Consider the following 23,696-nt stretch of genomic DNA (forward strand, 5'->3'; position numbering starts at 1 on the left):
CAGACTAAAAATCATTAAAGATCAATCAACTTGACCTAATTGGTATTTAGAAAAGAGTCCACCCAACAATAACAAAATACATATTCTTTTCAAGTGCACATAACATTCGCCAAGATGTACCATACTGTGGGCCTTAAATAAACTCCAAAAAATTTGAAACTACTGACATACGAATGACATTCTCATATCACAAAAGAGTTCAATCAGAATACAGAAAGATATCTGGAAAATCTCCAAATGTTTGGAAATTAAACAATATACTTTAAAATAGTCCAGGAATCAAAAGGAAATCCATTGGCCAAAAACAAATAATGATACAAGTTATTTTGAATTGCATGGCAAGGAAAATATAACAAAATTTATGGGACAAAAGTTTATAGAATAGTTTTATACATTTACAGAAAGAAATGTATAGCAATAGATACATGTATTGAAAAAAAAAGAATTCAAATTAATGATCTAAATAAGTATCTACCTTAAGAAGGTAAATGGAAAAGAGAGAAAGTAATCAGAAGAAAATAATAAAAGAGCAAGAATAAGATAGAAAATGGACAAAATGGGAAAAAAATGAATAAAACAAAAAGATGTTTCACTGAAAGTATCAACAAAGTTGATAAGCCTCTATTATCAGTATAAGAAATGAGAAATAGGACATCATTACATACCATGCTGATATAAAGAAATATTATGAACAACTTAATGGTAATTAATTTGACAACCTGGACGAAATGGACAAATTTCATGACATAAACAATTAAAGTTCATTCAAAAAAAGAGTAAATACATTAAATAGATCTACATGTATTAAATAAATTGTCTGTGGTTAAAATCTTCTCATAAAGAAAACTCAAGGTTCATTTGGATTTGGTTGTTGATTCTGATAAACATGAAGAAATGATGCCAAATTCTATACAAAGAGTATGCAAAAATAGATTAGGGAACATGCTCCAATTTTATAAGACCAGCATCACTCTGATACTCAAATCGGACGAAGACATTAAGAAAACGACAAAGCAATACCTAAGAAACTAAAATAATTTTTAAATTCTAACAAATCTAATTAAGCACTACATAAAAAGGATCATATATCATGATGAGGAGGTTTAACTCAGGGGAAAAAAAGGTTATTTTAACATTCAAAAATCAATAAATTTAATTCACCATATTAACGAGCAAAAAAATAAAAATGATGCGACCATCTTCATAGATTCAGATATAATTGAAACACAATTCAAGTTAGAAACTATTAGCAAATTAGAAATATAATGAACTTTCCTCAACCTGATAAAGGACATCTACAAAAAACTCTGCAACTAATGGTGAAAACTACAGGCTTTTTCTGAGATCACAAACAAGGTAAGGATGATCACTCTAATTTCTCTTCTGCGGCATTGTACTAGAGGGCCTGGCTGTTCAATAAGCAAGAAAAAAAAAAAGATGTAAAAAGCATATAGTTAGAAAAGGAAAAAGTAAATTGTCTCTAATCACAGATGATATAATCATTTGTGTAGAAAATCCTAGGAATCTATAAAAGAAATCTACAAGAACTAAGTGACTTAGTAAGACTGCAAGATATAAGGCTAATGTACCTAAAACACCAACTGCACTTCCTAAGCAATGGATAATCAATGTATACTAAGTTTGGGGTGTTTCATGAGGAACAGGATATTTGCATAATATCAAAGTGCCTTTACCCAGATTCCTTATTAGTTACACTGAAAGGGAAAGCATAGTAACTTTAAATTGGAGAAAAGGAAAAACAGCTTGACCTGGTGATCAAAATTCATATTGCCAAAAAGGGGTAGATAGACCTCGGGGCTCTCTGGCAATATCCTGAGAAAGATACAATATCAGTCAGGTTATTTCTGACTGGGGAATACGTAACGTGAATCTTTTCATGAGGAAACATTAGAAAACCCAAATCAGGGCATATTCTATAAAGTAACTGATCCCTATTCTCCGAATATCTCAATGTCATGAAAGAAAAAAAAGGGATGAGGAACTGTTTCAAATTAAAGAAGTCTAAAGAGACATGACAGCTGAATGCAATATGTGATCCTGGATCAGTGTAATACTAGAGGGGAAAAAAAGGTATAAAGAACATCATTGGGACAATTTAGACTGGACTATGAACTATTGAAAAAAATGTGAATATTATATAGATGTTACATTTCTGAATTTGGTAACTCTATTGTGGTTACATAAGAGAATATTCTTGTTCCTGAGCTATACCTTGTGAAGTACTAAAGAGTAAAGGACATACCAAAATTACTCTCAGATGGTTCAGAAATAAAATGATTGTGTGAGTTGATATATGTACACATATATGCAGATTGATAGATGAAACAAAATATTGTAAATTAATGAAAATGTTTAAAGAGTACTCACAAGTTCCCTGTTATGTTTTTGAAACTTCTCTGTAAATTGGAATTTTTTCAAAATAGAAAAGGATGAAGAAACTTTCCCATGTTCATTAACACCCAGAGTAAGGTCTACCAGAGTCTTTATTTATTTTTCTGCATTAATGAAATGTTGATAAAAATTGGCTTTCCCATGTCTGTGTTATCCCAATTAAATATATGAGTTTTCTAGATTAAATGTCAACAACCAACAGAGAGTGAAGGGGCAGTCTGGAAGCTATTGAAAGTACATGGGCCTTGCATTTTCTTTTTTGTCACTTGGGCAATTTCCTTCATATCTATGAGCCATAGTGTCTTTGTTTAAACATTGGAATAAACAATAATAATACACCAACCTGACAGGGCTGCTGTAAGAATTACAAGAGAAGGTATAAGTACATACCTTTAAAAAGTATATAAAATTAAATCGATAATGCTCAGACAATGCTGGGCCTCTGCAAGCTCTCAGACACTTTCAATCTCCCTCAGAATAAAATCAAGATTCTCACCACAGACTCCAATGTCTCACCTGAGCTGGCCTCCAGTTCTCTTATCTCACCATTCCCCTTCTCTCTCATTTTATCTAGGCCCTCTGTTCTTAGCACCATTCTTCAAACACATCTTGCCTAAGGGACTGGGTACTTCTGTTCCCTTGTCGGGACCACCCTTAGCCCAGACATGCACATGGTTCCTTCCCTCCTCCACTGCAGTTCTATAGTCAAGTATCACTTTATCATTGAGGCTTTCCCTAAAAAATTACCTACAAAAAGTACACACACTTAATCGCCATCATTCTCTGTCTTTCTCTTGTTTTCTTCTCAGCACTTATCACACACAACTCACTATATACCTTGATTTACTTATTACTGTCGGTGTCCTCTTAAAACATTAGCTACATTGTAAGGATATCTATCAATTCAGTACTGTATCTAAGTAAGTGCTTGGCACATAATAGACTCTCAATAAATGTTTGTTGAATGAACAGAAAGTAAACTTTGTACTTATCTAGAACATACGTAGTCAGTATGTCATAGATATCACCATATAAGTCCATTTAAATAAAACTTTTTTCCTCTGTTGACATCTGTCATTAAATATCCCCACTGTTTCAAAGTAAAATGAAATTCAATGGGATTTCACAGAGGTCTTCAAGGTCACTGGAGATTATCTGACATATGACCAGACCAGGCTGGAGGTCAATGGGTCACATTTCTGAAGAAGGAAAGGAGGGAGGGAAGAAATACTCCTCATAGATATATTTGGATATTTGATCATTCCTTTCCCAGTGATGCTACCTAATTATCAATACAGGTCAACTTACCAATAAAGTTGGATTTTCTTTCTTACCCAAGTTACAGATAATTGGCAGCTGTTCACTCACTCACTTCTAAATCTAAAATAGCAGCCTCGCATTTAAAATGCCACATCCTCTTACACCAAAAAAGCAGAGCATATCTCAAAAATTCAGCAATCTCGTCTAATGGACAGTGACACCAGTAGACAGCTTTCTGCCAACATTCAGGCTGCCAAATGACAATCAAGATCCCACTGTCGCCTGGAATCTGGGCCATCTGGGACCCACCGAGTCTTAGACAGCTTGTTACTGACATGCCACTACCATCCTGCAGCTGTGGACTCTGGTCCTTTGCATCACAACCTGCCCTGACAGGTCCAGAATGAGAGATCAGTTTCTTGGTTTGTTCAGCTTCCAGGGCCAGGAAAATCAGACAAGCAACCGACTCTCCAGGGACATTCATTGATATTTGAAAATTATTATTAAATTAAACCAAGGAGGACCATCAATTTGCAAACATCTTGCAAATCTTTTGGTGCTGGGATTTACTCTGTGCAGAAACCAAGAGCCATACAAACTCCAAAAAGGGAAAGTGTTAAGAGGCATCCTTGTAAAAATTCTCAAGCAAAGTCTGAAACACCTAGTATCACTTATTTTTCCTTCTTACAGAATAAATGAAACTAATCTATTATAGCCAGTATGCTAAAACAAGGTGGGCCAAAGTCTTTGTGCCCATTCCTGAAATACAGGTTATACACTGAACCAATGAAGAATTCATGAAATCAGAATTAGTCCCATCTCTGGGCTTCCTATTTAGAAATTTGCCCTCTTGCTTTTTTGATTAGCATAAATAAGTTAAAGAGAATGTTAGTCATTTGTATTAGGCAAAGTAGAATTGAATCCAGATTTGATTACTGAGCCCAAAATCTCTGTATCAAGGAATGTAATAAAAAGGGTCAGTTCACTCTCTCTCTCCTTATCAGATAAGTCATCCAATACTACTTACAGAGGCCTTTGTGTAAGGTCAATAGACTCTTGTCATTGGTCCCCAACAGTGAGTGAGCCATGTTGGTTCTGGATTTAATAGCCTATCCAAGCAATTTAATATTCTCTCCTTCATGTAGAAGGCTGGAAGCAGTGCAGGTAGTATATTAACACTTTCTGGCCACTGGATGTGATAAGCAGTGAAATGCATTCCAATGTCTTTGGACTTTGTCAATTAGAATCTCAAAATTTCCATTTCACTACAACTTAAAGACTCAAAGAAAAGTTTTTTCCCACAAAATGAATGCAGCCCAATTTGAGAGCCTTATATAATATAAAATTACCAGGTTGTTTCAGACTTTTGTTATCAACTCTGAAAAGTATCCTCTAGCTTGAAACATGGATATTGTGGAAATATGCACTCTATTCAGAGTTAGCCAGTGTGGCTTCCTTAAGCACTAAGTGTGAACACATTAGAAATAGGTTTTCCATTCAGTCTTCTAACTGCACAATACTTCTTTGTTCTTTCACTGGCTTATTTCTTTCTTAAAACTAAATGCATGTCATCAGGGAGTTTGCGCGGTGCTGTGGAAAGAATATGTGAGCTTTGGAGTCAAGCAGCTCTGGATTGGAATCTTTGGTCATTTAGTTATCAGACATATACCTTGAGAAAATAACAGATTTTCTTGGAATCTCAGTTCCCTCATCAGTAAGATGATCCAATTAAATTTTCCCGACGGTGTATTAGATGAGCAATAGGTTAAAAGACTGTACTAAAAAGTAAAAATGAGTTAGCTTTGGAAACATGGCGGAGTGAGAGATGTCCCCAGATCTCTTCCATTGAAACGACAATAACCTGAACATCTAAAACTCAACAAAACACCCAGACTGCACACCAGCATGTCTGAGTGTGAGATCTGCACATAAGAGCTACCACAGGTCAGAACCCCGTGTGTCAAGCAGTGGACTGGGAGAAATAAAGAAGATGCCTCTCACAGCCAGAGCTCCCTGTAGGAGGAGGGAAAAGGGAGAAAGTGTGGTAACTCCCCTGAGCAGCCCTCCCTGGGAGTGCTGTGAGCTCCACACAGCCGACAGCAGGGCCCAGTCATCAGGGCAGAAGGTAGAGAAGCGGGTCAGCAGAAAAACAACAGTTGATTTTTACTGGCCATGGTTGCAAAACTGAGACTGAGCCACGGCCCCCAACCCCCAAGCCCCTTCCCCATACCCTCTGAGACCAATCACCGCGGAGCCCCAGGGGAATCTGAGCGAATGCTACCAAAACTGTTGCTAATACTGACAGGGACTGAAACTGAGAGTACGCAAGCATGATTAAATATCTATCAGAAAATAAAAAGGCATTTTTAACACTTTATATAAAGCAGGGATCCAGGAGGCTTAGACGCCACCTACTGGAAAACAAAAGAAAAACACTTTCATTGAAACAGGCTAAAGAGAGAACTATATAATAAATCTTTCTGGAAAAAAGAGAATACATTTCAATTAATGCCCAGGCAGAGAAATAGTCCATTAAACACCATGAACAGCCAAAGTGACAATGTATCTATGAAAGAAAGAGAAAAATCTCTAGAAAATAAGCTTACAGACATAGAAATATGCAATTTCAATGACAGAGAATTCAAAATAGTACTTCTGAAAAAAACTTAGTGAATTCTAAAACGAGTCATATCGAAAATTTCAGGAATTGAAAAACCTACTAGATGAGCAGAGCAACGAGGCTGCAACTCTCAAAAGAACAGAATAGGTCTTCTGGAGATATACACACACACACACACACACACACTGCAAGAGTTGAAAAATGAAATAACAAGTTTGGGAAATAGAGTCGACCAAATGGAGGAAAACATCAGTGATATCGAAGACAGAAATCTAGAAATAAATCAGAAGGAAGAAGAGAGAAACTGAAGAATGATAAATAATGAAAGAGAAATTCAAGACCTAGCTGATACCACCAGGAGAAGAAACACAAGAATAATGGGTATTATCGAAGGTGAGGAAAAAGAGCAGGGACTAGAAAACATTTTCAGACAAATAGTTGATGAGAACTTCCCAAATCTAAGGAATGAGCTGGAGCTTGGAATTCAAGAAGTCAACAGAACACCCAATTGTCTCAACCCAAAAAGGCCTTCACCGAGACACACTGTACTAAAATTATCAAAAATCAATGACAAAGAGAATTCTCAGGGTAGTGAGGGAGAAGATAATGGTAACTTATAAAGAAAAACCCATTAGATTATCCTCGGACTTCTCAGCATAAACCTTACAAGCCAGAAAGGAATGAAATTGAATATTTAAACTATTAAGTGAAAGGAGCTACCAGCCTAGAATAATGTATCCAGCTAAGCTCTCCTTTAGATATGACGAAGAAATGAAGACCTTTCCAGACATACAAAAATTGAAGAAATTCTCCATGACGAGGCCTACACTACAGGAAATACTGAAAGGGGTCAGCTCACCTATAACAAAATGGCAAAAAAAAAAAAAGCCACATAATTAGGAGTAAAGTAGCTATTAGGTAAATAGAAGCAGAGGAGTGCAATCCTTACTAAGAATAGAGCATTATGAGCTTAAATAATAAGAAGAGAATTGTTATAACAAAATAGTAATGAACATTCAGCATACGTAGGGACAAATCAAGATAACAATGACAGAAAAGGGGAAAGTCAAAGATCCAAATTCACAAAGGGGAATGGAAATAAGGCATGCACAGAAGAAAATGGATGACTGTATATATATATAACTATCCTTTACATATTCATAATGGTAACCACAAACAGAAGATTCAGAACTGAAGTATATAATATAAAACAAGAAGAATCAGTGGCAAAACCCACAAAAAGCCAACTAAAATAAAGAAAACAGAAACACAAGGACAAGGAAGCAATGGAAACACCGAGCTACCAGAAAGTAAAAGATAAAATGGCTATAAGAAGACCTCATATTTCAAAAATCACCCTAAATGTAAATGAACTGAACTCACCAATCTTTTGTAAATGAACTGAACTCACCAATCTTTTAGAGTTGCAGAATGGATCAAAAACCAAAGCCCAACCATATGCTGCCTCCAGGAGACACATCTCAGCTCCAAATACAAATATAGACTCAAATCAAAAGGGAAGAAAATGATATTTCGAGCAAATGGCATTCTAAGAAGAGCAAGAGTAGTGTTACAAATAGACTTCAAAATAAAAAGGTAAAGAAAGATACTGAGGGACACTTTATAATGATAAAGGAAATCATGCACCAGGAAGACATAACACTTAATATCTATGCTCCCATTCAGGGAGCCCCAAAATATGTAAAGCAATTACTAATAGAACTAAAGGGAGAAACAGACCAAAATACTATTGTAGTAGGGGACCTAAATACTCTACTGTTGGAGATGGATGGATCATCTAAACAGAAAATCATTAAGGAAATAACATCCTTAAATGACACATTACACTACCAGAACTAGAATATGAATTTAAAAGATGATAGTATCCAAGATTAATATTAAGAATTTATTTATTATATAGTAGGAGCAAACAGCTGTGTTTTCAAATTTTAATTTATAATAGATTGAAAAACAAAATTAGGGACAAATTTGTCAAAAGTTGTATATGACCTCCACATTAAAAATAATAAAACATTTCTGGGGACAATTAAAGACTTAAATAAATGGAGAGAAATACCTTATTCCTGGCCTGGAAGCAATGGCATGTTTGTAAACATTTAACAGCTGATTCCTCTACTAAAGAGGTGTCTGTGGAGTTCACCAATTTCTGGGGTATAAACTCTCCCACCTTCACTAATTTCAAGGTTTTAAATTCCTGAAATTTTAATAATGGTCCCTTGTGATATAGTATGAGCTATCTTCAGCTCACCAATGACTGAAAGACTTAATATTGTTAAAATGACAATTCTTGAATTGATCAATCTCAATCAAAATTTGAGCACTTTTGTAGAAACTAACATTTATAAAAGGAAACCATGAAGACTATCTAAAATGATCCTGACAAAAAACGAAGTTGGAAGATTTAAACTATCATACTTACACATTACTTTAAAGGTGATTCAGACAATGTAATAGATACTGACATAAGGATAATTAATCGAACAGAAAAGAGAGCTCCAAATAGAACAAGTCTATATAGAGTCATTTGACTTGCAAAAGTCTTTTCAATAAACAGAGGTAGAATAACTGTCTATCCATATACTCTAAATATAATCTTTGGCCTCATACCTCACACCATATAAAAATAATTAAGATAGACTGTATACAAAAATATAAAGCTATAAAAGTTCTAGAAGGAAATCCAGGATAAATCATTCACTAGTCGAGGGCAGGCAAAGAGTTCTTAGGACACAGAATGCAATAAACAGAAAAAGAAAAAAAAAATGATAAACTAGGTTTTATCAAATTTTAAAATTTTTGCTTAACGTTAGATATCATTATGGAATGAATAAAAAAGCTACAAACTAGGTGAAAACATCCATAACTTACATATCTGACACATGCCTGGAATCCTAAAGAATAATGACCCCATAGATAAGCAATCAATTAGTTACAGGCAAACAGTCTGAATTCATAAATATATAAAAAAGTGTTTAACATCATTAGTCATCATAAAATGTAAACTAAAACCACTACGAGACCACCAGATGGCAGAAAATGAAAAGACTGAAAGACCAAGTGTTGGCAAAGATGTGGTATAACCAGAACTCTCATCTATTATTGATGGAAATATAAAATAGTACAATGACTTTGGAAAAAATTCTGGCTATTTCTTATAAAACTACACATAGACTTATTCTATGACCCAGAATTTTTACTCTTAGGTATGGATCAAAAAACTGAAAACAATATACGTATACAAAACAACTGGTTCAAGAATATTTACAGCCATCTTCTTGATCATAGCCAAAACCTAGAAAGAGTTTCCATGTCCATCAAAATGAGAATGGATAAATGAATTGTGACTATTAGTAATAAAAAAGAACAAACTTCTAGTACCTATAACAACATGGATGAACCTCAAAACATGCTGAGTGACCTTATTAAAGAAATTATATACAGAATGATTTTATTTGTAGAGAGTCCTAGAAAAAAACAAAGCTAATCTATAGGGCGAAAATAAAAACTGATTATTTCTGGAAGGATGGGAGATAGGAGTGACTGTGAAGGGCAAAAGGAAACTCTTAGGCATGCTGGTATTCTTGAAGATTTGTGCATTTTAATGTATGTAAATTTCACCACAAAAAAAAACCTGAGAGGCATAAACAAATTTTGAGTTTTAGTTAATGGAATGCAAACAGAAGTATGTAGGGGTGAGATGTGCTAGTTATTATAATTTACTCTGAAATACATTATAAAAATAAGATGGACTGAAGGATAAATAGAGGGAGAATAGATGAACAGTTATGTGATAAAAACAACTTCCTTACTCTGAGTAAGTTTAGAAACAAGAAATCAGGTTAACTTCTTTATCCCAAAAAGTTACCCCCAAAAAAGAAACAACTTGAGACATTCTGGCTACCCAGAAGAGAATCTGTACCATTGCTAATACTTTGCATTGTCTAGATTAATACCATAAGTAAGATGAAACAATTTATATCGAAGTTAAAGAAATGACGATCAACCATCAAAGGAAGACCCAAAACACTGTTAGCCCTAATTTTCTTTATCGGGCTGGAAATATTCTTGTGTGCCTTTTAGTCCTTTCTTAAAATACTTCTAACTGACACTTTAGTTTACCTCCCTACTGCTTGACATCTGTTGCCAGAGTCTAAAAATGTTTGACAAATGATTCAAAGACAGAAACAGAATGAAATCATTCTAATTGACACTGAAGCCTAAAATCACATTTCTGCCAAGAACCTCATCTTCAAGGAGACTCAGTAACAGTGGTAGAGATCTGGACAATTCTTGGTGATCTCTCCTGAGAAGCGAAGGGCTAAGAATTAAAATGTCCAGGAAAAGGCTGATTGTTCTCTAGCCTTGGTAACGAATAACCACAAGAACTAGTTTTAAATCATTTTATTTATCAACGGAAATTCACATCAGGAAACATGCTGCTGAAAGCCAATCAATCAGTAACAGGAAAAAGTCAACCAATCAGGAGATTCATCTTTGGAAAAGACAGAGGGTCGGGACAACCACAAAACTTACCCGCGTGAGACTCGAACTTCAGCAGAGCACTGTTGTACCCCAGAGTAATCAAGATGGACTCCTTCCCCACACGGCAACATTCAGTGTCTCTGTTGAGTAAGCATTTAAAGATACAGACGCCATCAGCTATAAAGGGTGAAAAAAAAAAAAAAGGATTAGAAAAATCCATTTTAAGCATTGTAAAAAGAACCATTCCTATGTTTTTTTCATGTTCTCTAGGCACCCATTTCTTTTTTCTTAATACAATGCCTCCTAGAACATATGAGAATATGAGGATCAAAGATAAAAAGAGGTGAATCTGTGGCCAAATATCAATTCTTTACAGGTGGGTTAACAGGCTCAAAACTGGCACTTATTGGCTCTTGCCTTTAAGTCCAGGGACCACAATGCTTACAGTCCCTAAATAATTTTGTAACTCTTGATGCCATCATAGGAAAGACCAGGTAATGACCCTATGGGTGATTCCTGAGTACCTACTCTGTGCCAGAGATATCATAAACATCTCCCTTGTAAGTATTATCTTTGCCAGTGTTTCTAGATGAAGACAAGGCAGAGTGTCTAGGGCCAAATATGTCCAAATATGCAGAACTGGCAACCAAATCCAGAACTAAATTTGACTTCAAAGCCCATGTTGCTTTTACTGCACTGTGCGGACAAGTGTGATAAAAAGGGAGCCGTTTCTACAATCAGGGCCCATGGTAAGTGGCTAGGGTCTCATTAGATTCATCCACACATAGCTGGGTACTAATTCACTAATCCTTCTTCTATAGGCCTTAGACAGGTCTTTACCACTGGGGCAGCTGAAAGTGTGGTAGAGAAAGCAATGAACTGAGGTTTTGCTTTCATCTTTGATACTTACTAACGGAGGAACTTCAATTATCTATTCAACATAAAGCCATATATTTTCACTGTGTAAAATGAAAATATTGATGTTTATTAAACAGGCTTTTTTTAAAAAAAAAACTGAATAAAGTTTAAATGACTTCTAAAATTCTATTAAAACAATAAGAGGCTATTATTATTTCTCTCATTATAAAGTAGACCTTAGCACCTATCTTTAATGTCCTCCACTCTCTCTTACAAAATCAAATACAGTAAGTATATTAAATTGAAAATAAAAACATAATTGTATATAAAATTACACTTACACACGGGCATATGCACATTCATGCACACACATTCAAAAGACACACATGAAGAGTTAAGACAATCAAATATTTTCAACCTTTACTTCAAATGAACAAGTAGAGTATCTCCTGATAGAAGCATTCACAGATATTTTTTCACAAAATGCTTTGGCTAAACAGTGCAGATGTTTTGAAAACATTTTCCTGGCATCGAACATGATTACAGGTTTAGTTATTACGGCCCAGTCAGTGTCTGAGGCATCCATGTCTCCTTGCAGGGAGGCAGCCATGAATTTAGATGCAGAAGAATGAAGTTTAAGGCTCTTTTAAACGATATGTTTTCTTAAAATCATAAGAAATTTTTTTTCAAGAAATCAGGATTTTTAGCATTTACCAATTGTTTCTTTTATGGTTTTGAAGTGAAATAAGACAGAATGAAGAAGGAAGGAGGATCCTAGCCTTCTTTGGTTCCTTATGCATACATGACTATTATATCCTGTGAGCTCTCTGTGAGCAGGGACAATTTTACTTTACGTTGGGGATCATTATCTTTTTTTCTCTAAATTAAAACCTAGCACAGTACCTGATACTTAATATTTTTTTATTCAGTGAAGGTATTTATTTGTGTACTAACTGCATACCATCCCAGAATAGATTAAAAAAAAAACTTCAAAATTTATATGATTCAATTCTCCTTAACCAGATAAGCTCAGGTGTGTGTGTGTGTGTGTGTGTGTGTGTGTGTGAGAGAGAGAGAGAGAGAGAGAGAGAGAGAGAGAGAGAGAGAGAGAGAGAGAGAGATTGATTGATTTTTGATTTAATTAGGGTATAAATTGAGTTGCTGTTTTACCTACTTTCATAAACTGTAGAATGCCTACCCGGGTATACATCCTCTTTTCTCAATCACCCTGCCATCCTCTGTTTAAACATGGGTGAGGAAAGTCTTTTTAAGCATGCCATAAAATCCAGACAGTACCAGTATCCACTTCAAAGTTTAAAATCTACCTATGGCAAAAAATTTTTAAGCACTTTTAACAAAATTGTAAAGCAATGATAAGCTAGGAGAGTGTTTTTAACATACATAGCAAAGATAATATCCCCAATATACAATTAGCTCTAAAAAATAAAAAGAAATAAGTATCCTTATTAAAAAGTTAATAAGACAGTATCATTAAATATGGTCCATGGAGAGACAATCATGAAAATTTCATCTGGTCTTATTCAAAGTTATCAGATTATATATTTTTAAAAAAGAGAAAGATCAGTAGGACATTGATGACATGAAAGATGTCAATAACATAATGTGAAAAAATAATGAATCTCAGTAATAAAAAATATATATATAATAAAAATGAGATCTAAATTTTTCTCTCATCAAAAATTTTTAAATATATGTTGACAATATCAACTATTGGAACAGCTGTGAATAAACAGTGAGTGGCTATCATTGGGAATATAAATTTGTATATTCCTGAAATGTATTATGTTCATATGGTTTAAAATGTAAAATCTATGTACTTTTTGCTAGACATTCTACACATAATAATTTCTTTCAGGATGTGTTTTATCAAGTGCAAATGGATGTATATTCATGGATAGCATCTTAGAGGTATTTACTAGAGGCAAAAATATAAAGCTGAGTCCATCACTTATATGGTTGGTTAAATCAAATACCATACCTCCATGTTCAAGTTGCAGAACAGCCCATATATTATTGTAGCAATCTGATATTATGTTTATCTTTGTAGAAAGCTGTTTAAAAAGATATACACCAAAATGTTATCAGTGGTTTCCTCTTGATAGAGAGATTCGGGGTCATTTTTATTTTTTCCTTTATAAAGTTCTGCCTTGTTTGAAATTCCTGTGTGACTACTTATTTTTATTACCAGGAAATAGAAAAAAGCTATTCATTTGGTTAAAAAGCCATCAAACAAAAAGCATACTATCATCACTTACGTATTTTACCACATTCTCATTCTTGGTAGGTATTACTATTCTTGAAGTTTTTTCATTTATTAGATATTAATTGGTTTTTCATTCATTCAAAAATATTCATTTAGGAATTGCTGCTTTCAATATGATCATTATATTAATTCTCAAATTTTAAACCATTCATGGAAATGAATGTTTTCTTATGTCTTTTGTTTGCTAATGTAATAACTTCTTGTGATTACCTGTCCTGTCCTTGGACTATGTTAGTACATAAAACACTTTAAATGATTTCTGTTAATGAATATGAGCAAGAGAAAAGTGCTGTTATTTTAGGGGAGATTGTGTTGTCAACCTAGAAATGTATCTTTTTAAATTTAAAGAACTTATATTAGAAAAATGAAATACGATTTTAAAAAATTGCTGAAGAACACATATAAATACAAGACCAGGAAATGCTAGTACATTGATGAAAAGTAGGGGTGGTGTAGAGATCATTTCCAATGTACACTGTACTAAGGTACAGGGCCTTTATCTATCTATTATTACTAGTAATAATAACTTGATAGAAAGTCTAATTTATTCTAATTATTATAGAAATAATAACTCGATACAGTTATAGAACATTCTGACTCCCCTTCCAAACATTTCTTCTCTTCAGTGGCACAGGAGGTCGGCTGCTTCTGTGTATTTACTATCATTGTGCTTTTGAACTTGGCTCTCATCAGTGACACTCCTTGCTATCTTTCAAAGAGCAAGGCCAGATCTGCTGAGGGCAGCAGGGAAATAAGCAGAATAAGTTCATGTGCACAAAGTTTAGTCAGCTTTAGAAAAGCCCAGAGCCTTGTTATTCCCTCCTTGAGGAAAAGCCACTTGTTCTCCCGGAGGACTCTCAAGGAAAATCACAATGATGTCAAATCCAGATACCTTGCTCCATTCACTAACTCAGCCTCATCTGACAAAACTTCCAAAAGCACACAGAAAATCCAGAATCTATCCAATTTACAAGTGCAGACAAGAAAACGTGGAAAATGCCACAAAGTAAGATCAAGAGAACTGGCCTCATCTTTATTAACAAATAATTCTCTTCTTCTCCACATACATATCCCTCTTCTTTCAGCCTATGCAAATACAGAAATTCAATCTCCACAGGAAAGCTACACTAATTAACCAAGAATATTATATACCAGGCCTGGTCTAGAACAAATTCCTAGACAGAAGAGCACTCATGACCTAATAATATGGCATTTATGCCAAGTCTTTGCTAAGTGACCCTTTTAATATTTTCCTAACTAGAAATAGAAAATTAGTCTACTTAAGAAATATGTTTCCTCACCTACTGTCTGAGAACATATCAAGTCCCCTCTCACAGCTTGTCATAACTTTTCTTTCACAGCATGAATCATAGTCTATGATGATTTATTTATAGGATTATTTGATTTAATATTTTCCTTTAACACTTGACTGTAAGTCCCTTGGGTTAAGGAGCTACTTTGTCTTATTAATAGCATCTTTTAAGCACATTGTCTGATTTTATAATAGATGCTCAATAAACTTTTGGAGAATGAAAAAAAGAGAAATGTTTCCTAGAAAAAAATAACTAAAATGATTGTTTAGGCAGCACATATATAGATGGAAAAAAATATACAGACAACTGTGTAGTTATTATTTTTGACAAATTTAACCACAGAAAATGAGTGTAAAGAAAAAAGGACAAATTATGGAACTCTAAGAAGACATCTAATATTAAAATTAAGCATCAATACCGATCATAATAATATAATTTCCTATGAGATATGATAAAATAGTAATATATGTTATATTCACAGCTTCTTCCTCTCCTCTACTTGGTGAGAATTTTCTGTTTGAAAGATTAGATTCTAGCCTTTTGCTTACTGGAGTAATGGTAGTGAAGAAAAACTGAAAATGGATTGATTCAAGTTGAAAGTTTAATAGCACAAGAGAAATGAAGAAACTGGGAAAATAAGGAGGAAAAGGACAAAAGGGAATTAGAGAAAGTTTTAGTGTTGAGAATTGTGGTAGAAGCCATATTGTGTGAGAGAGAGAGATAGAAAGGGGGCTTTTACAATATTGGTCTTAGAATAACAGTTGTCTGCTTATTTTATCGTTTTGGTTTGGTTTGATTTTGAGCTTGTTTTTTTTTTTTTTTTTTCAAATGCTATCCCCTTCCTCTAAACTTTGTTTTGCAATTATACTAAGTCTATATTGCCCAATCACAGTCATTACACAGTCATACTGTGCCTTTTTGGCTCTCATCTAATAACTATTTAGTGCTCACCACCAGTCCTGAGTACAAGTCTCCCTACTCATTTCAGTTGTTCAAAGTCATTCTCTAGCGGAATCTTAAGAAGGGCTCATTGAAACAAATTGTTTAGTAGATTCCTTAGGAAGGGTCATGGGAACAATATTCCCTGAATTTTTCCATGCCAATAACTCTTTGTCTTTTTATTTCTGAAGGTTCTCCTATTTACATACAGTTCTCCTGTACATAAAATCCTTGGCTTATCTTTTTTTTTTTTTTTCCTGAGGATCTTTAATATATTACTCCATTCTCTTCTAGCACATAGTCTAATGATATTATAATTTTACTTCTCTTACAAGTAATATACTAACTACTGTTGTCTAGATATCCAAAAGTTTTCTCTTTCTTTAAAGGCCAATAATTGTTACCAGAAAGTATCTTATGCTGGTCATTGTAGGTCACTATTTTCAGGTATAAAGTTTATATTTTCAATATTTTTCAATTTATTTCAGCAAAATTTTCATGATTATTATTTTAGTATTTGTTGTTTCTTTGCTCTGCTATCTTTTTCAGAGACTATTATGTGTGTGTTGGATCTTCTTTACCTTTAAGGTTTGTAACTTTCTTTTGAATCCTTTTTATCTTTTTTATACTTCCTTTTAGCTTTTAAAACTTTCCATCTTTCCTCCTTCATTTGATGTATGTTCTTGTTCCTTCTAGTTTAGCCTTCATTTCTAATATTATTTTAACTATTTTATTTCTAATTTCTTGAATTCTATCACTTCATTTCTGAATTTTGCTAATCCTGATTTAGGCTTTTTTTTATGTTCTATATAATTTTCTTAATTTGTTTTGCTAATTAATCTTATAGACATATTTTTGGAGCATGTCTTTCTAGCATGCTTTCATTATTGGTAGGGTTGTTATTCTGCCCACTACTGTCTTTTTTCTAATTGTAACTCTGTCTGGGGTTTGACCTTGATACTTTTCTGTTGCTCATCTTTATGTGAATTTTCCCAAACTTTTAGAAGAATAGTAATTGCACATATAGTTTTACAAGGAACTATCAAATTCTCTTCCAGAGTGACTGTTCTGTTTAATATTCCCATTAGCAATGGACAAATGAGTCATTTTCTCCACATCTTTGACAACATTTGGGTTGTCATTATTTTTGCTGTAAATATAGTTGTATAATGATATCTCGTTGTGGGTTTAATTTGCACTTCCTTGATAGCTAATGGTGCTGAACACATTTTATTGTGCTTATTTACCATCTATCTATCCTCTTTAGAGAATGTCTGTTTATATCTTTTACATGTTTTTATATTAGATGGCTTTTGTTTTGTACTATTGAGTTTTGAAAGTTATTCATATATTCTAGATACTGGTCATTTATCAGATATGTGGTTTGCAAATATTTTCTCTCATTCTGCAGTTTGTCTTTTCATCCTCTTAACAGATCTTTCACAGAGCAAAAGTTTGAAAATTTACTGAGGTCCAATTTATCAATTTTTCCTTTCATGGATCATCTTTTGGTGTTGTGTCTAAGAACACTTCAACCTGAGTTCCTTGACTTTGCTCATTCTATGGTTTCATTACCTCATAACTGAACAACTGTGATCTCCTCTGCAACTGAAAATGAATTCGCACTGTTCTAAACTGCCAGATTACAACCAATGAAGCTCATGTGCAGTTATTGCAATACTCTGCTCAGAACTTCAAAGATTCGCCCCACTGAATATTAAAATACAGACTGTCCTGCCTGGACTTGTAAATCTCCCAGGTGCCTTTCCTGCTTCCACTCGGCTAACCATCAACCACCTAAATATATACTATACTCCAGCCAAATTATTAGCTGCCCTCCAAAAGGGGTTCATAATTATGGTGGCAGTAGAGATGTGAAATAAGAGTGGGACTTCTGAAGTGATAAAGCTCCCTTCTACTACCGAAAATATTACCTAATTTACCAATGTCCATTTCAAATGCCTACAACTCCATGGCACCTTTCTTGAGTTATTCCAAATGGCATATGCTATCTCCCTCACTAACCCAATAGCACTTTGCACCTTTCTTACAATACTTAGCTGATTCTCCAATTTGTATCCCAGTCTTATTTATTTTGTAAGATGTCAGACTGTCCATGGGCAAGAATTCTGTCATCCTCATCTTTAATTCCTCTGGTGGACCCGGTACACAGGAGGGATCGTGAGTAATTTGACTGGAACCACAATCAGCATCATTCTAGTTCAGACACATATGGCCTATTTGCTATATCCATTGGTAAAAACAAAGTAAAAGGACAAACTTGGCTTACTTTTCTAGCCTCTGAATCAGCTTAAAATTTTTTTAACCATTTTTCTCTTTTTTCCTCATTCTTCTCTCCATACATGATCACAGCAGAAAGAACAAATAAACACTGAAACCAACACCATAATGAAATTTTAAACACCTCTGTGATCAATATTATCAAATCAGAAGGAAGTAAAATTTCATTCTACCTTTAATGAAAGAGTATGCCTCTTCTCTAACGGCTTCTCTAGAAACCTGCTGCTCCCTCAAATTTATTTGCAACACTTGTCTGAATAATCCCTCAGTTCCCCTAAGAATTTTTCAAGGTGAGAACTGACTAGGGGCCAGAGAACCCATGGTTACTAGAAATTCTAGGGGAAGAAGTCGATCTTGTTCTTTTTTTAATCTTGACTCTTCTATCAAATACATATCTACTATTTCCAGCACTATGCACAGCACATAGATGACTATAATACTTATTAAACCATGAAATTAATACAGTCAGAGACATCTCGGTCACTTCCTAACCTACATAAAAATTAAGAGACTGAAATCTCAGAGCATAAAGATATCAAAATGACAAACAAATACTTATTTTTAGTTGATTTTATTTTCAACTCTGGCAAATGGTTTGGATCTTTTGGTTTATAAACTGTTTTTCCAGTTGCTATGAAATCAAAATAGTTCACGTCCTCATTTCTCCATAAGAATATAGTCTTCCTATTTTCCCTGAATAAGCTACTACTCTCAAATTTAAACTTCATTGTGTATGCCTCTTTTGGGTAACTAAATATTGTACTGTCTACATTCTTTCTGGGCAGAGTTTTCTCAGATCACCTGCTTTCTCCTTGTAGCTTCTAGAGATTATAAACTATCCTCTTGAATACACTCATTAGCAGATAAATACTTCAATGTGGTTTTACCAGCTATAACAAAAAAGTGGGAGTGTCTAATGAAAGAGTATAAAATAAAAACTTTGCTGTCAAAAGCTGTTCTAGAGATTCATTTTTGTTTTGCCTTGCAGTGGATGTGGTGGAATCAGATATCTGCAAGCCTTGGTTTGGGGACTCAGTCATATGTGTACATGCAGCTAACATTATTAGCATCAGCTATAAGCCATGTACTGTTGATTGACAATAGGAGAAGATGCAAAGTTGAAATAAGTTGTAGCCAAGGCCTCTCAGTGTAAGAAAAGATATGTTCAAATCCTATAGTACCCCCACAGAAACAGGCCACAAATTGTATCTAGGAGATCTCTCATAGGAGACATTACACTGGACTTGAGCCGTGGAAGAAAGATAAGAGCTTTCCGAGTAAAAAGAACAGAAGGGGAAAAGGTCATTCCAAGCATTGGAAACAGCCTATGTAAAAGGCTGGTGAATGAACATATCATGAATGAATATGGCAGATCTGGAAATAAGAAGTAGTTTCACCCGGTTTATAGGTAGAGTGATGAGTGTTAATCCATCAGTGCACATTGGGAGATTGCAGAAGAGATTTTAAAAGGTTTTGATTTGCCACAACTAATGCTGCCATTTTGACTGACAATACTGCCTATAGTAACACAAAAAGAAATGTGATAACTAGACTACTAGCTACCTTTGTTAAGCACTTTCACATCTTTTATCCCATTTGTCCTACACTGTTGTGGCATGAGGTGAGATTCCTTAGACCTATTCTATAAATATGAAACCTGAAGTTCAGAGTTACTGAGGGATTTGCTTAAGCTCATCTCAGTGTGGATTGCTTCAAAGTCTATTCTCACTGCTCTGCACTACGTTGCTCCTTATGACAAGAAAAAGGGTAAAAGACAGATCAAGGCATTTCAAAATTTCTCAATATATGAGCTCTAAAATCTTGCTTGCAAATAAGTCAGGTGGAAATATCCCCTTCCCCTTCTCTTACTATTTAATCTTAGCTACTCTGAAAAGCCTACTTCAAGCTCCACCTGCTCTATATGGTGTATGAGATCACTCTAGCCCACAGGAGTCATCCTTCCCAGAAATTAAGTGTAGTCTCCTTTCATTACCTTAATTTCTTGACCTACTTTCTTTATATACTCTTTTTGAACCAGTCTCATTTACCCCTTAACTGGTAAACTCCTTCAGATTGGTGTTTTATTCCTGGATTTTTATCCAGCAATACCCAGCTCGATCACTTACACAAAGTACGTATTTATAAAACATTGGTTTCCCTAAGTGTAGAATAAGACTCTTTGACCTGGCTCTAAGAAAAGTTTTAAAGACTTTTTCCTCCAAAAGAATTATGATGAAGCCCAGATCATCTACAAACAATATTTTATCAAACATTTGAGAAAGAGTTAGTTTCTATGCTACTTAAACTGATCCAGAGCAGAGAAAAAGATGAAATAGGACCTAAGTCATTTACAAAGTCGATATAATACGATAATAAAACTTGACTTTACTCTTAAAATAAATATTAAATTCCATTATGAGTACGGAAGGAAGATGGGAATAACCTAGGTTTGAATCTTGGTTAGAGCAATTACTAGCTTTATCTCCTTATGAATATTATTTAAACTTTGTAACTATGCTTTTTATTCATAATGGTAGTATACGATAATATAGGGTTAGTCCATGTTCAGCAAAAATAATAATGTTAACAACACTCAAATTTACCATTTACCTAGCACTGTTCTAAGACCTTTATATGAATTAACATCTAATCTTCCCAATAACCCAGAGGCAAGCATTACTCCAATCCTCACTTTACAAGTGAGTAATCAAAACAGCAAGGAGAAAAGTACCACAGTTACATACCATTCATATGGTGGAGATAGGATCTGAACCCAGGCAGTCTGGCTCTAGATTCCATACTATTAACAACTCTTCTAGTCATGTTAATAGCAGATTAACATGTGAAAATAAATATGTAATACGGTTAATCGATGTAAAGAATAAAGAACAAGGAAAAAAAGCTTTTACACACACAAAATCACACCTTTTAGCAATCTGGGGTAAATATTTATTACAATAAAAATATTTTTTTTTGAACCAAAAGCCAATATTGGGCTTAAGTTTGAAATTAATTTAAAGGTCACAAACAAGACCAACCAAAGGGTTTGCACAAATCTCCATTAATTGACATCGTTGGAAGAGTTCTAGCCAATGTAATGGAGCACGAAAACAAGAAGTATAAATACTAGAAAGGAGGTGGTTTCATTGTGGACCTAAAAGACTAAAGAGGATTAATTTAAAACTTCCACTAATTACAGAGTTGAGAAAGGAAACCGGTTACAAAATATAGTTACTGAATAATTGTTCTATATATCTGGCCCTCTCCCAAACTGTGAAAAGTATAACTCTATTTAAAATAGCCACAAAATTGTAAAACAATTAGAAATAAACTTGGCAAGAAATATAAAGGATCACATCAGATGAACAGACTACAAAAGCTGGGGTGCGCAAAAACAAATAAATGCAAAATCTAGAAGTTGCCTATAATACCAAGATTTTCTGTGTGAGTGAGTGAGTGAGTGAGTGAGAGTGTGTGTGTGTGTGTGTGTGTGAGAGAGAGAGAGAGAGAGAGAGAGAGAGAGAGAGAGAGAGAGAGAATGAATTGATCCGTGATTTTAAATTATTTTCAAGAAAGTAAATGGATGAAAAAACCATGAATTTCTTTTTTTTTAATAGTGGGGATGTTGGTGGTGAGTAAATGGCTGTAGTATTATTATAATTTAAAAATTCAACATGAAAGCTGTATAGTACTGATACATCAGTAAGCAAATGGATCGATGTAATAGGAAAAAATCTCAAATAAAGTTATCTAAGAATTTAGTATTGGATTAAGGGGGCATTTCAAGTCAATGTGTAAAAATTGCTTTTTAAACAAATGATGCAGAGAAACATTTTAAAAACTTTAGTGTCATTGACAAAGAGAAAGCTTTCTTAAATGAGAGGAAATTTACCGTTTTTCTCCCTTTATTCTGCTGGCCAGAAAGCAGATGTGATGACTGGAGCTCTTGTAGCTATTTTGTAATAATATGAGTAGTGTTGGCTGACAGAGAACTGAGTTGAAAGGAAGCTAGGTTCCTAAAGATTTCCTGGAGCCAATTTTGGACTGGTAATAACTGGATTTCTTTCACCTGAGGGAAAGGTGTAATTCTATTTTTTTTTTTTTTTAGACTCTTATTTTGGAGTTTCCTGTTACATGCACCTGAATAAAATCCTAATTAATACAGATTCCTACCTAACATTTTACATTCAAATAAATAGCCTTTTTCAAAATCAGCCAGATTAAAGAAGTATTTCTGAAATATTAGAATGGAGAATGCTTAAGTGTACAAGCGAAGGCAATATGTAAAGAAAAACTGTATGAATTAAACTTTTAAATGGGATCCTATATTTCCTTTTCAGATAATTTGTTGTTTGTGTAATAAAGTGTCTTTTACGTGATGAAAGAGCTACAGGAGAAAGTGAACACAATAAGGAAAGAGCAAGAAAGATAAAGAAAACATAGGTGGATTTGAACCTGAAACAAACTTTTTAGAAATTAAAAAAAAACTTAACCAATAGATGAGTTTAAAAACTGATTAAATACAGCTGAATGAAGATTTAAGGAACAGAAAACACATCCCAGGCAATCTTACGGAGTGCACCAGGGAAAGACAGAGACAGAATGTGAAATCACTTGAGACTAAGATCTAATAAACATCTATCAAGGGCTCTACAAGAAAACACAAAGAACATGGGAGAAATAGTACTAGAAAATATCATGGATGAGAATATGCTAAAACTTGTGGAAAAGTATGGATCATCATATAATAGAAGCAAGAGTTACCACTAGAATAAAGAAAAACCAATTCTGTATTTAGATATATTGTGGTGAAACTTCAGTATGCCAAATCAAATAGAAAATCACTGAAGCAGCCAGAATAAAACAAGTCAACTACACAGGAATGGAAATTACATTGACTATTGCCAAAAGAAAGGAGGTTGCTCCTATTACAAACGATTTTCAGAATCAGAAATCAAGAAAAAGTATTTTTTATTTAGAAAGCTAACCCTCTGGTCATAACATGTGAAATGTATTAGTTCTTCATGAAAACAAGACTCAAAGCCAAAATTTAGGTTTTATACCAAGCTCTTTTTATGAAATTATTGACTCGAAAGACACTGAAGGTCATCCCACCCAGCTCATTCATCTGATAAATGAGGATATGAAGCCCAGGTTGTAAAGTGATTTATCCAAGACCATACAGTTTGTTAACAGTAGATCTGGG

General features: G+C 34.2%; 1 protein-coding gene across 1 annotated transcript in view; it reads right to left on the minus strand.

Annotated features, from left to right (window-relative positions):
* The window catches only part of LOC107507277 (histone-arginine methyltransferase CARM1), a 223,924-nt gene that overhangs the window by 146,547 nt on the left and 53,681 nt on the right, over positions 1 to 23,696 (minus strand). Inside the window, exon 2 of the mRNA XM_036239518.1 lies at positions 10,847 to 10,972. Within this exon, the coding sequence (XP_036095411.1) occupies positions 10,847 to 10,972 (126 nt within the window). The remainder of the gene's footprint in view (positions 1 to 10,846; positions 10,973 to 23,696) is intronic.

The sequence above is a fragment of the Rousettus aegyptiacus genome, unplaced genomic scaffold (genome assembly GCF_014176215.1).
Source record: "Rousettus aegyptiacus isolate mRouAeg1 unplaced genomic scaffold, mRouAeg1.p scaffold_m13_p_3, whole genome shotgun sequence".
NCBI classification, from domain to species: Eukaryota; Metazoa; Chordata; class Mammalia; order Chiroptera; family Pteropodidae; genus Rousettus; species Rousettus aegyptiacus.